At 40.2% G+C, this 15,038-nt stretch overlaps 1 protein-coding gene across 1 annotated transcript in view; it reads left to right on the forward strand.

Annotated features, from left to right (window-relative positions):
• RCOR2 (REST corepressor 2) overlaps positions 1-15,038 on the forward strand; it is a 50,345-nt gene that overhangs the window by 22,027 nt on the left and 13,280 nt on the right. The window contains exons 3-6 of the mRNA XM_053688855.1: positions 4,045-4,101; positions 13,824-13,901; positions 13,978-14,030; positions 14,388-14,549. Coding sequence (XP_053544830.1) covers positions 4,045-4,101; positions 13,824-13,901; positions 13,978-14,030; positions 14,388-14,549 — 350 coding nt within the window. The remainder of the gene's footprint in view (positions 1-4,044; positions 4,102-13,823; positions 13,902-13,977; positions 14,031-14,387; positions 14,550-15,038) is intronic.

The raw sequence follows: 15,038 nt of genomic DNA on the forward strand, positions 1-15,038 counted from the left end.
TATATTGTGCAGTTGCACGGCTTGACAAACCCAGGAGCCCCTGGCTCCTAGAATTTTGGGGTATTCTCCATATGTTCATATACAAATACCACTGTCTGGCTCCTAAATTTTAAACAGATTTGTCAACCCCGGTTTAAGTATATGTATATATGGAAAAAATCTGCCAAGTTTCTAGGAAGAATCCCTCCTCATCCTATATGTTAGTGTTTGTGCTACTTCTATCTTTGTGGGGGTTTACAAGATGATGCAGTGTTGTGGCATCCGCTTGATGCACTACAGTAGCTGTCCTGTCTCATGTTTGCTGCAGCTCTGGGTCACCCTAGCATCTTTACCTGTGAATGCTCTGCCTGTGTTAGGTGTGGCCGTGGCATCTTCTAGCTGACGTTATGCCAGTGTCTTATGTATTAGGACTTGTATCTTGCACATGATGTTTTCAGACCGTGTGCATGTCCTCAGCTGTTAAACTCTCATGATTCAGATAGGGCATGCAGTTTGTTTTTTTTAACATCTTTCCAATTTACTTTTATCACCCGATTTGCTTTGTTCACTTAATATTCTTTATTGAAAGCTAAACCTAGGTAAGCTCATGCTATTTTGTAAGCCCTTGAAAGCTGCCTCCTAGCTCAGTGCATTTTGACAGTTTTTTTACACACAGCGCTAGTTCATGTGTGCCAGATAACATTGTGCTCACTCCCATGGAGTTTCCTAGGAGTCCACACTGATTGGCTAAAATGCAAGTCTGTCAAAAGCACTGAGATAAGGGGCAGTCTGCAGAGGCTTAGATACAAGGTAATCACAGAGGTAAAATGTATAATAACATAACAGTGTTGGTTATGCAAAACTGGGGAATGGGTAATAAAGGGATTATCTATCTTTTTAAACTATGAGTAGGCTGTACCTTTAAGGTGATTGGTTCAACTCCAGCTTGTCACCTTATAAATAGTGTGTTTCAGGTTTGTTTTTACTGAAATGTAGAAAAGCCACAGTATTTCTGGGGTTTAAAGAAACATAAAGCTGCAATGGGAAAATACTAAAATGTATTAGATTATTTTAGTATCGCACTATTCTTTGTGTTGAACCTCCTTTTTCCCCAAAAAACTCAATGATGACATATGTAGCTGCCAAACGAACTAAACTAGAGTCAACTTTAAGCGTTTAACTCGTTAGTGGGGTTAAACACCTGGTTCCGTGCAAACATTAGTGCATTTGCTTTTAGCAGTTTGTCTGTGTAAAGTGTTTGCTTTATTGAAATTTGAATCTTAAAGGGACAGTCTACTTGAAGCAGTTAATCCCGTTATTACCCATTCTCCAGTTTTGTATAACCAACACTGTTATATTAAAGGGACACACAAGTCAAAATGAAACTTTCATTATTCAGACAGAGCGTGCAATTTGTAACAATTTTCCAATTTACTTCCATTAAAAAAAAAGTGCAGTCTTTTTATATTTACACTTTTTGAGTCACCAGCTACTACTGAGCAAGAATTCACAGAATAAGCATGTATGCATTTGTGATTGGCTGATGGCTGTCACATGGTACGTGTATGCATTTGTGATTGGCTGATGGTTGTCACATGGTACAGGGGGAGTGGAAAAAGACGTAACTTTTAAAATTGTCAGGAAAAAAAATCTACTATTCATTTGGAGTTCAGACTAAGTGCTATTACATTGTCTTGTTATCTTGCATTTGTTGATTATGCAAATGTACTTTGTTGACTGGTCCTTTAATACACTTTTTACCTCTGTGACTACCTTGTATCTAAGCCTCTGCAGACTGCCCCCTTATCTCAGTGCTTTTGAAAGACTTGCATTTTAGCCAATCAGTAAATAACTTCACGGGAGTGAGCACAATGTTAGCTATATGGCACACATGAACTAGAGCTGTCTAGCTGTGCGAAACTGTCAAAATGCACTGAGATAAGAGGCAGCCTGCAAGGGCTTAGAAATCAGCATATGAGCCTACCTAGGTTTAGCTTTCAACAAAGAATACCAAGACAACAAAGAAAATTTGATAAAAATAAATTGGAAAGCTGTTTAAAATGACATGCCCTATCTCACTGGTTTTTCAAACCTGTCCTCTGGCTTTCCCAACAGGCTAAAGTTTCAGGATTACCTTGGGTGAAAGCAGGTAAAATAACCATGTTTCCTAATCGGACCCTGTGTTCCATTTCAGAAATCCTCTAAATCTGGCCTGTTAAAGGGACAGTCCGCTCAAAAATGTTTGTTTACAAAGATAATCCCTTTATTACCCAGTCCCCAGTTTTGCACAACCAACATGGTTATAGTAATATACTTTTTACCTCTGATTACCTTGTATCTAAGCCCCCTGATCACATGACTTTATCTATTGACTTGGATTAAGCTTATTAGTGCTGTTTTGTTAGAATCCATGGGCGTCGGCACAATCTTATCTATATGGCTCACATGAACTAGCACTCCCCTGATGTGACAAACAAATACAAAGCATGTGATCATGGGGCTGTCTGTAGGGGCTTATAAACAGACAGAAATTTAGAGGTTTAAATGTTGTAAAGTATATTAATATAACAATGTTGGTTGTGCAAAGCTGGGGAATGGATAGCAAAGGCATTAGCTATCTTTTTAAACAATAACAATTTTTGTGTGGACTGTCCCTTTAAGGAGGCATGAGGACAGATTTAAAGACCAGTGCCCTATCTGAATCATGATTGTTTAATTTTAAATTGACTGTCCCTTTAAATCTTGTACACAGTTTGTGTTCCAATTACTTACAGCATCTTATTATTTATATTAATAATATTATACACTTAAAGGGACAGGCAACACCAGAATTGTTATTGTTTAAAAAGATAGATAACTCCTTTATTACCCATTCCCCAGCTTTGCACAACCAAGGTTGTTATATTAATATACTTTATAACATTTAAACCTCTAAATCTCTGCCTGTTTCTAAGCCACTACAGACAGCCTCTTATCACATGCTTTTTTTTACTTTTCACAACAGAGTACTGCTAGTTCATGTGAGCCATATAGGTAACATTGTGCTCACGCCCATGGGTTGTGGCAGATGGCACTAATTGACTAAAATGCAAGTCAATAGATAATAAAGTCATGAGATCAGGGGGCAGCAGAGGCTTAGATACAAGGTAATCACAGAGGTAAAAAGTACATTAATATAACCGTGTTGGTTATGCAAAACTGGGGAATGGGTAATAAAGGGATTATCTATCTGTTTAAATGATAAAAAAATTCAAGTAGACTGTCCCTTTAAATAGTTAATCTCCTGCACCACAGAGGCATTGTGTTCTAGTTTTGCCCAGGACACAGCAGGTAGTTTGTGTACTCCACTTGTATAACATTATTATATAAAGATACAATGATATTGCCACATATCTCTTATTGTGCATGTGAACAAATATATTACTTATTTTGTGTCCTTCATATGTTCACACTTTTCTTGTTCCAAGTATGTGCTTCCTTTTGCTTTAAAAAGCATTGTACTCTAAAATGTTCTCTATGATCCATTTTGCTTACTGGAGTGTATTTGTTTGTAAACAGCTCCTTTTATCTTTATTCTTTTATATGAAATTACTTTGCATGTAGAAACCACCAGCAACAGTACAAATATGAATAACAAATGTATTGTGTAGAAAAGATATGTAAACAGGAGACAATAGCACTAATTAATCTCTCTGTAAGGGGTAGGAGAGAGAGACTTTTGAATTTGAAAGAGGCTGTGCCCGGCCATAATTAAAATTTGAATAACTATGTTTAGACATATATAACGTTAGCGAAGCTGCTTTACTTGCAGATTCAGTCAATTTACCTGGAGAGCAGGTGATGATTTTAATCAAGCAAAACTGGATATTACAAATACAAAAATAAACATGAAGGAACAGTTTCCTATACATTTAATACTCTGCAGTAGGTATAAAAAGTCATTTGGGATGCGTTTTACAGTACAGTGTTCCTTTAAATCTAATCTTACAAGGTGCAAATAACGTTTTTGTTTTTATTTATTTTTAACTTTTTTTTTTTTTTAATGACTCCTTTTCTGTTTTGTAGATAGTATGATCCGTGTGGGATCTGATTATCAGGCTCAAATTCCTGAATATAAAACAGGTGAGTGCAAAAGTAGACCATGATATTTGTGCTGAAATAATCTACTCTAAAAGGCTGATGTAATGACCAGGCAAGAAAGTCCACCCCATGTAGAAGTGATGATATAGAAATATTAGAGTTTGGCGTTAGCCGTCAAAAGCAGCGTTAAGGGGTCCTAACCCTGCTTTTTACCGCCTGCTGGTATTTAGAGTCAGGCAGGAAAAGGTCTACCGCTCACCTTCTTTCCACGGCTCGAGGCTACCGCAGATCCCCTTACGTCAATTGCGTATCCTATCCTTTCAATGGGATTTGCCTAACGCTGGTATTTCGAGTCTTGGAAGAAGTGAGCGGTAGACCCTCTACCGACAAGACTCCTACCGTCAAAAAAAGTCAGTAGTTAAGAGCTTTATGGACTAACGCGTGAACATAAAGCTCTTAATTACTGTGCTATAAAGTACACTAACACCCATAAACTACCTATGTACCCCTAAACCGAGGCCACCCCACATCGCCAACCCTATAATAAAAAATGTTTTAACCCCTAATCTGCCGCTCTGGACACCGCCACAACCTACATTATACCTATGAACCCCTAATCTGCTGCCCCTAACATCGCCGACACCTACATTATATTCATTAACCCCTAATCTGCCCCCCCCACGTCGCTGCCATCTACCTACACTTATTAACCCCAAATCTGCTGACCGGACCTCACCGCCACTATAATAAATGTATTAACCCCTAAACCGCCGTACTCCCGCCTCGCAAACACTATAATAAATAGTATTAACCCCTAATCTGCCCTCCCTAACGTCGCCGCCACCTACCTAAAATTATTAACCCCTAATCTGCCGCCCCCAACGTCGCCACTACTATAATAAAGTTATTAACCCCTAACCCCCCCTAAGTTAAATATAATTTAAATTAATCTAAATAAATGTACTATAATTAAATAAATTATTCCTATTTAAAACTAAATACTTACCTATAAAATAAACCATAAAATAGCTACAATATAACTAATAGTTACATTGTAGCTATTTTAGGATTTATATTTATTTTACAGGCAACTTTGTATTTATTTTAACTAGGTACAATAGCTATTAAATAGTTAATAACTACCTAGCTAAAATAAATACAAAATTACCTGTAAAATAAATCCTAACCTAAGTTACAAATACACCTAACACTACACTATCAATAAATAAATTACCTACAATTAGCTAAACTAAAATACAATTAAATAAACTAATCTATAATACAAAAAAAATACAAACACTAAATTACAGAAAATAAAAAAAAAATTACAAGAAGTTTAAACTAATTACACCTAATCTAAGCCCCCTAATAAAAGGTTTATTTAAGGGGGGTTTGGGTGGGTTAGAGTAGGGGTATGTGGGTGGTGGGTTTTAATGTGGGGGGGTTGTATTTTTTTTTACAGGTAAAAGAGCTGATTACTTTAGGGCAATGCCCCGCAAAAGGCCCTTTTAAGGGCTGGTAAAAGAGCTTTGTAATTCAGAATAGGGTAGGGCATTTTATTATTTTGGGGGGCTTTTTTATTTTATTAGGGAGCTTAGATTAGGTGTAATTAGTTTAAACTTCTTGTAATTTTTTTTATTTTCTGTAATTTAGTGTTTGTGTTTTTTTTGTATTACAGATTAGTTTATTTAATTGTATTTTAGTTTAGCTAATTGTAGGTAATTTAATTAATTTATTGATAGTGTAGTGTTAGGTGTATTTGTAATTTAGGTTAGGATTTATTTTACAGGTAATTTTGTAATTATTTTAACTAGGTAGCTATTAAATAGTTAATAACTATTTAATAGCTATTGTACCTAGTTAAAATAAATACTAAGTTGCCTGTAAAATAAATATAAATCCTTAAATAGCTACAATGTAGCTATTAGTTATATTGTAGCTATATTAGGGTTTATTTTATAGGTAAGTATTTAGTTTTAAATAGGAATAATTTATTTAATTATAGTAAATTTATTTAGTTTTATTTAAATTATATTTAACTTAGGGGGTGTTAGGGTTAGGGTTAGACTTAGGTTTAGGGGTTAATAACTTTATTATAGTAGTGGCGACGTTGGGGGCGGCAGATTAGGGGTTAATAATTGTAGGTAGGTGGCAGCGATGTTAGGGAGGGCAGATTAGGGGTTAATAAAATTTATTATAGTGTTTGCGAGGCGGGAGTGCGGCGGTTTAGGGGTTAATACATTTATTATAGTGGCGGCAAGGTCCGGTCGGCAGATTAGGGGTTAATAAGTGTAGGTAGGTGGCGGCGACGTTGTGGGGGGAAAGATTAGGGGTTAATAACTATAATGTAGGTGTTGGCGATGTTAGGGGCAGTAGATTAGGGGTTTATAGCTATAATGTAGGTGGCGGCGGTGTCCGGAGCTGCAGATTAGGGGTTAATAACAAAATGCAGGTGTCAGCGATAGCGGGGACGGCAGATTAGGGGTTAATAAGTGTAAGGTTAGGGGTGTTTAGACTCAGGGTTCATGTTAGGGTGTTAGGTGTAGACATAGAGAGTGTTTCCCCATAGGAAACAATGGGGCTGCGTTAGGAGCTGAACGCTGCTTTTTTGCAGGTGTTTTTTTTTTCCAGCCAGCTCAGCCCCATTGTTTCCTATGGGGATATCGTGCACGAGCACGTTTTTCCAGCTTACCGCTAACGTAGGCAACGCTGGTATTGAGAGTTGAAGTGGAGCTAAATTATGCTCAACGCTCCCTTTTCTGAGGCTAACGCAGCCATTCATGTCTTAAGGGTGCGCTGGAAAAAAAAGCAGCGTTTGCACCGCAGGTCTTTACCGACAAAACTCTAAATCTAGGCAATAGTTTTTATTAGATCACTAACTAGGAGAGTCTTGTGTCATACCCTGTTGCCTGTTTAACCAGAGGGGAAAAGGCTATAACAGAACCCCTACAACCCCCTCTGTTTGTGATAGACAAATGACCTCTCATTTGAATGGGGAAAAGTGTTTTTATTTTAATTTATTTTTTTGTATTAGGGGCTATTACAAGGGGAAATCTTTTATTTTAAATGAGCAATCACCATAGTAATAGTGATCCCAATTAAGCAGCCTTACATTGCTTAATGAGGAGGGGGGCACTTCTAGATCCCCGGCCATGAAGCACAGGAGTATGAGGCTACAGTTTGGAAAGAGCCGAGACCCATTTCCTTCTTAATAGGATGAGAGTCCACGGCTTCATTGGTAAATACAGAACCTGGCCACCAGGAGGAGGCAAAGACACCCCAGCCAAAGGCTTAAATACCTCCCACACTTCCCTCATCCCCCAGTCATTCTTTGCATTTCGTCACAGGAGGTTGTCAGAGGAGTGTCAGAAGATGCAGAGTAGTTCCTTATGGAGGGTAGTACCCTTCGGAATGGGACAGGAGTTTTAAGTAGTCTTGTCAGCCTCTTAGTAACAGCATTGACAAATGTTAGGGCCTGGAGATGCAGGGAGAGTCTTTCTGCAAACCCATCCAGACTCGTATTAACAGCTCCTAAGCAATCAGTGTTGATGAGTTTCACTGCCTGCTTCTATCACTCAAGTCCATGTCAGGAGCGATGCTATAAGACTGTCAAACTTTCGTTTTGGGTAGCTGCGCAACCAGTTAGGTTTGGCGTGCTTTTTCCTGTAGCTGGGTGTAGGGGTGCTCCTGCATTGCGCACCACGTGACCGGGTGTGGTCACCCTGATTTCCTCTTTCCTGACCGTGCGGTTTACCGGAGACAAAGCTCTTTCTCTGTGGGGCCTGGGTCATAGGAGGTGGTGAGTGCCCCAGCCATTGGGGGTATAAAGGTGCCATTTCTCTTTTTTCTATAGTCCATCTTACAGGCGCAAGCTATGGAGGACTCTGATACGTTAGAGGGTACTCCCTCTTTACCTAAGTCTAATACCTGTCTATATTGTGAGGAGGCTACGGTATACCCGCCTGCTCAATTATGTTCCACATACCTTGATAAAGTAATTATAGCTAAGATATCTATATCTAATATGTTTAGTGCCACTGAGCCGTCCACCTCTGAGGAGTCACCGTCCCGTGAGGTGCGCTCCCTACAGTCATCTCCTAATACACATGCAGCTTCCCATTGCACTACTAATCCTCCTTCTGGAGGGGCCCTTTTACGGCCAGACTTTACTGAACAGCTGCAAACGGCAGTGTCTGTGGCCTTCAGTGCTTTACCTCACCCTGCTAAGCGCAAGCGAGAAGGTCAAATATTGCTATCCTTTCCAGGGGTCATCTACTAACTTATTGGATTTATCCGATACAAGATTATCCGCTGATAAAGAAGCCTCTGATACTTCAGAGGATGCTCTTTCTGGGTCGGAATCTGCTGCCTCTAAGCCTCCAGCTGCGGAGGAACCAGACTTTAGATTTAGGATTGAACACTAAGGCTTTCTGTTTAAAGGACGTTTTGGCTACTTTAGAGGTTCCAGAACCTAAATTACCTGAGGAACGTATTCCTAAACTAAATAAGGTCTATAAGGACAGGGTTGTACCACAGACTTTCCTGGTTCCCGTAAAGATGGCGAATATTATTAAGAATGAATGGGGAAGACTTGGTTCTTCTTTTTCCCCTTCTTCTTTTAAGAAATTATTCCTGGTTCCGGACTCTCAACTGGAGTTGTGGGGTTCCGTCCCTAAGGTGGATGGCGCTATCTCCATGCTTGCTACTATCCCGCTTGAGGATAGTTCTTCGTTTAAAGAGCCCATGGATAAGAAGTTAGAAACTCTGAGAAAGATGTTTCAGCACACAGGATATTTGTTTCAACCAGCAGCGGCGGTTGATGCTGTGGCTGGAGCCGCTACCTATTGATGCAAATCTTTATCTGAATTGAGGTGGAAGGTCCCCTTGACACGATCCATGAAAGAATTAAAGGGACACTAAACCCAAATTTTTTCGTTCATGATTCAGATAGAGTATGCAATTTTAAGCAACTTTCTAATTTACTCCTATTATCAATTTTTCTTTGTTCTCTTGCTATCTTTATTTGAAAAAGAAGATATCAAAGCTAAGGAGCCAGCAATTTTTTGGTTCAGAACCATGGACAGCACTTGTTTATTGGTGCTGTCCAATCAGCAAGGACAACCCAGGTTGTTCACCAAAAATGGGCCGGCATCTAAACTGACATTCTTGCTTTTCAAATAAACATACCAAAAGAATGAAGAAAATTTGATAATAGGAGTAAACTAGAAAGTTGCTTAAAATTGCCTGCTCTATCTGAATCATGAAAGAAAAAAGTTGGGTTCAGTGTCCCTTTAAAGCCTTAAGGGTAGCTAATTCTTTTATTTGTGATGCAAATATGCAGATTATTCGCCTGAATGCCAAGGCGTCAGGTTTTTCTGTGCTAGCCCGTAGGGCACTTTGGCTAAAGTCTTGGTCTGTGGACATGACTTCAAAATCTAGATTTATCTCTCTTCCATTTAAGGGGAAGATTCTTTTTGGTCCAGGCCTGGACTCGATCATATCCACAGTCACTGGAGGCAAAGGTGCCTTTTTTACCACAGGATAAGAACAAACCTAAAGGACAAGGTCCTAATTTTCGTTCCTTTCGTTCAGATAAATCCCAACTCCAGCAGCCCTCAGAAGCCTGAGCAGTCCAAGGGAACTTGGAAACCGACTCAGTCTTGGAATAAATCCGAGCAGAACAAGAAGCCTGCTGAGTCGAAGTCGGCATTAAGGGGCGGCCCCTGATCCGTCTCTGGACCGTGTAGGGGACAGACTATCTCTCTTTTTGGAGGCTTGGCTGGGGGACGTGCAAGACCCTTGGGTCCTGGAGGTCATCGCTCAGGGATACAGTTTGTTGCACTTCCATTTGGTCGAGCTACTGCCCCAAGAGTCTTTACGAAGGTTCTGGGGGCTCTGCTTGCAATGGTGAGAACCAGAGATATAGCAGTAGCGCCACACTTGGACGACATCCTGGTTAAGGCTTCAGCTGGCAGAGGACCATTTAAAGGTTCTTCTATTTCTTCTTCGATCTCATGGATGGAAGATAAACTTAGCAAAGAGTTCTCTTGTTCCCAGTACCAGGGTGGAATTCCTGGGTACTATAATAGACTCCATATCCATGAGGATATTTCTTACAGACCAGAGACGTTACAAGCTAGCTTCCAATTGTCTTGCCCTTCAGGCTTCCTAAGGCCCTTTGTGGCCCGGTGTATGGAGGTAATTGGGCTCATGGTGTCATGATGGCATAGACATCATTCCATTCGCCAGATTCCATCTCAGACCTCTTTAGCTGTGCATGCTGAGTCAGTGGAACGGCGACCACTCGGATCTGTCGCAACAGATTTCTCTGGACAACCGGTCGAGAGAATCACTCTCTTGGTGGCTCTGTCCAGATCACCTGTCCCAAAGGACATCCTTCTTGAGACCATCCTGGGAGATTGTGACTATGGACGCAAGTCTATCAGGATGGGGAGCTGTTTGGGGTGCCTGTGGAATCGAGAGGAATCTCTCCTCCCAAACAACATTTTGGAACTTCGAGCGATCTTCAATGCTCTGAAGGCTTGGCGTCTTCTGGGTTCGTCCCAGTTTATCAGATTCCAATCAGACATTACCTCGGTGGCTTACATCAACCATCAGGGAGGTAACAAGGAGCTCTCTTGCAATGAGGGAAGTATCTCTCTGATTCTGGAATGGGCGGAGGTCCACAATTGCTCTCTATCAGCGATCCACATTCCTGGTGTGAACTGGGAAGCAGATTTCCTCAGCAGACAATCCTTTCATCCGGGTGAATGGTCTCTCCATCCCGAGGCGTTTTGCGGAGATTTGCAACAGATGGGGGGGGGGGGGCGCCAGAGAGATATCTCATCGCGTCCCAGCTCAATACCAAGCTACCTAGATACGGGTCGCGGTCCAGGGATCCTCAGGTGGAGCCAATAGATGCATTAGCAGTGCCTTGGAGGTTCAATCTAATTTACATCTTTCCACCGTTACTTCTCCCTCATGTAGTGGCCCGCATCAAGCAGAAGCAAGCTTCGCCAATACAAATTGCTCCATCGTGCCTGCGAAGGATGTGGTTCGCGGACCTGGTGTCTTCATCTTCTCCATGGAGGTTACCTTGTTGCAGGGATCTGCTGGAACAGGGTCCTTTTGTTCATCAAAATCTAGATTCTCTGAGGCTGACTGTGTGGAGATTGAATGCTTAGTCCTAGCCAAGAGAGTCTTTTCTGAGAGAGTGATTGATACTCTCATTCAAGCTCGAAAGCCGGTCACTCGTCGCATCTTCATAAGGTGTGGAGGACCTACTTATTCTGGTGTGAAGAGCGTGGATTCCCATAGCATAAGGTCAAGGTTTCCAGGATTCTTTCCTTTCTCCAGGATGGTCTGGAGAAGGGCCTTTCTGCTAGTTTCGTAAAGGGACATATTTCGGCCCTATCTGTTTTATTGCACAAGAGGCTCACTCATCTTCCTGATGTTCAGTCTTTTGTTCAGGCTCTGGCTAGAATCAGGCCTGTGTTTAGATCTAACCCTCCTTGGAGTTTGAATCTGGTTCTTAAAGTTTTGCAGAAGGCTCCGTTTGAGCCTATGCATGTGATTGACATTAAATTACTGTCTTGGAAGGTTCTTTTTCTACTGGCTATTGCTTCGGCACGCAGAGTCTCTGAGATGGCTGCTTTGCAATGTGAGCCTCCTTACCTAGTTTTTCATGCTAAGGCTGTTCTTCATACTGGGTTAGGTTTTCTTCCTAATGTTTCTAATCACAATATCAATCAGGAGATTGTGGTTCCTTCCTTGTGTCCTAATCCTTCATCTTCAAAAGAACAGTTACTTCATAATTTGGATGTTGGTTCGGGCCTTGAAGTTCTATCTTCAAGCTACGAAGGATTTTAGACAGACTTCTTCTTTGTTTGTTGTCTATTCTGGGAAGCGTAGAGGGCAGAAGGCCTCTTCCACTTCCCTATCTTTTTGGTTGAGGATTATTATTCGACTAGCATATGATACAGCGGGACATAAGCCGCCACAGAGGATTAAGGCTCATTCATCTAGAGCTGTGGCTTCCTCTTGGGCCTTTAAGAATGAGGCCTCATATGGAGCAGATTTGTAGGGCGGCTACCTGGTCCTCCTTACATACCTTTTCAAATTTTACATGTTTGATGTTTTTTGCTTCGGCTGAAGCAGCTTTTGGGAGTGGGTTTTGCAGGCTGTGGTGCCCTCAGAATAGGGTCCGCCTCTCTTTTTACCCTCCAGTTTCATTCAGTGTCCTCTAGAGCTTCGGTATATGTTTCGCACAAGTAAGGAATGAAGCCGTGGACTCTCCTCATATTAAGAAGGAAAACATAAATTATGCTTACCAGATAATTTCCTTTCCTTCTGTATGAGGAGAGTTCACGGCCCCCGTCTGTGTTCTCCGTTGGGCGGACCTAAATTTTTGTTTGTTCTTCTGGCACCCTTTTATACCCTGATATTTCTCCTACTGTTCCTTGTTCCCTTGCCAGAATGACTGGGGGATGAGGGAAGTGGGGGAGGTATTTAAGCCTTTGGCTGGGGTGTCTTTGCCTTCTCCTGGTGGCCAGGTTCTGTATTTCCCCACAAGTAATGAATGAAGCCGTGGACTCTCCTCATACAGAAGGAAAGGAAATGATCTGGTAAGCATAATTTGTTTTTTGAATGAGTCTCCTACAACTCTCAGTAATAGGTTTTTGCAGTCACCTGCCTAATGTTCATTTTCACCTATATTTTGTCCCTTTTCACAGCAAGAAATTGCCCTAGAAAATGCAATAAGATCACCACAAATAAGCACAACCGGACGAGGGACCCTTCTTTTAAAGGACCAGTTAATACAGTAGATTTGTATAACAAATACATGATAAAAAGACAATGCAATAACACTTAGTCTGAACTTTTCCGATATTTTTTTTTTTTTTTTCTGACAAATGTCTGTGTTATGTATATTTCCACTCCCCCTGTAGCATGTGACAGCCATCAGCCAATCACAAATGCACATACGTATATTTTGAGAACTCTTACACATGCTCAGTAGGAGCTGGTGACTCAAAGTGTAAACATAAAAAACTGCACATTTTATTAATGGAAGTAAATTTGGAAAGTTGTTTTTAAAATTGCTGCTCTATCTGAATCAAGACAGTTTCATTTTAACTTCAGTGTCCCTTTTAAATGAGGACTGTCATGCCAAGGTAGCTATCGGCTGATTACCATAGCAACATCGCTGTCCAATCTCACCTAGTGAAGTGCTAAGAGCATGCATACATTATCAGAACCTCAGGAAAATCACAATTTTGTGTAATTTTAAAAAAGTATCTCTAATATTTGTATGGATAGATGTTTTTAGACCTACTAATGTTTTTTTTTATTTTTTTATTCAACAATTTTTCTGATTTTTTTTTTTTTTTTTTTTCAATGTAATTTTTGAGCGTTGTGTGCATAAATTGTTTTGTTTTGGGGAGGCGATGGCTAAATGTGGGACCATAAAATGTTCTTATGAATTATTTAAGAAATTACTACTTTTGCTGCTATTTTACCAGGCACCCTAAGAAAATGATAGATAAATATACTGAAGTTATATGATCTATAAAGTGACTTCATACCACATCCATTCAGACAAGGTTGTGTATTGGGAGACAGAAAGATTACTAGACAGAAAGATATACTCTTATGATAGTATAACGGTGCTTTATCCATCTCAGCTATGAAGCTCCAGTTTGTATGGTTTCACCATAATCTATTGGCACATCTAAATAATGTCTGTTACTTTCTTTTTTTCCTAGAAAACGGTCATTACAACAACACAGAGTTAAATGGAATGTTGGTTTGGTCTCCAAACAATATTGTGTCCGATGCAAAGTGTGAGTATTTCCTTCCCTTGATCACTGCGTTTGTATTAATGTTTCCCATCTTCTCACAAATCTCTTTCCATTTCAGTGGACGAATACATCACAATGGCCAAGGAGAAGCATGGATATAATGTGGAACAGGTTAGGATATTTGGATCCTTGAATAGTGTAGATTGTTTTACATATATAATCAATACTTTTTATGTTTTCTCTGTTCTCACTGTCCTTTCACATTCCCTTCTCCTGATGGCTATTATTACATGATCAGTCTTTTCTACTTCCAGGGCTCGACAAACCCAGGAGTCAGGGAGCCACTGGCTCCTAGAATTTTACCCCTTGCTCCTAACTTTTTGAGTTATTCTCCTATATACAAATACAACTGTCTGGTCCCTAAATATTCTTACTGGCTCCTAAACAAATGTGTCAACCCCTGGGGGATATACTAATTGTGCATTTACTTTTAATTTTTTTATTGTCTTTTTATTGAATAAATTTCAGGCTCTTGGTATGCTTCTTTGGCACAAACATGACGTAGAGCGCTCACTTGCCGATCTCGCAAACTTCACTCCGTTTCCTGATGACTGGAGTGTGGAAGACAAAGTTCTTTTTGAGCAAGCTTTCAGTTTTCATGGGAAGAGCTTCCAGCGCATACAGCAAATGGTAATAACCCTGCTTAGCTCGGTCACTTGTCTTTCTAGGTTTACGGTTAAGGGTCATTGAATACTTTGCAATTCTATATTTATATGTAGTAGAAGATGTTTGCAATATACTCCCCCCCCCCCTCCTTTTCCTGTAATTTATTTCTAAGAACTGTATGCTTTCCAATTCCTATTAAAAATGGGAGTATAGACTCCAGACTGATATATTCCACACAGTTTAGTGACTCGTTTTATAGCTAACTGGCCTCAGCAGAGGAGCACCTATTGCTTTATGGGCACTAAAACACTTTTATTTTATCAAGTAATATAATTTAAAAGAAATATCTGCATACTGCTCCCAGGCTAAGCTTTGCTTTGGACACATGATTCTATCTTGCATTTATGTAGTGTTTAATGTCCTTTTCAATAGGTCTACGCTTTTATCCCAAATTTGGTAGATGCACGTGTATAGTGAAATGAGATGAGTTTGTGCGCACATATCTCAGTGGTT

This window comes from Bombina bombina, chromosome 7 (assembly GCF_027579735.1).
Source record: "Bombina bombina isolate aBomBom1 chromosome 7, aBomBom1.pri, whole genome shotgun sequence".
NCBI classification, from domain to species: domain Eukaryota; kingdom Metazoa; phylum Chordata; class Amphibia; order Anura; family Bombinatoridae; genus Bombina; species Bombina bombina.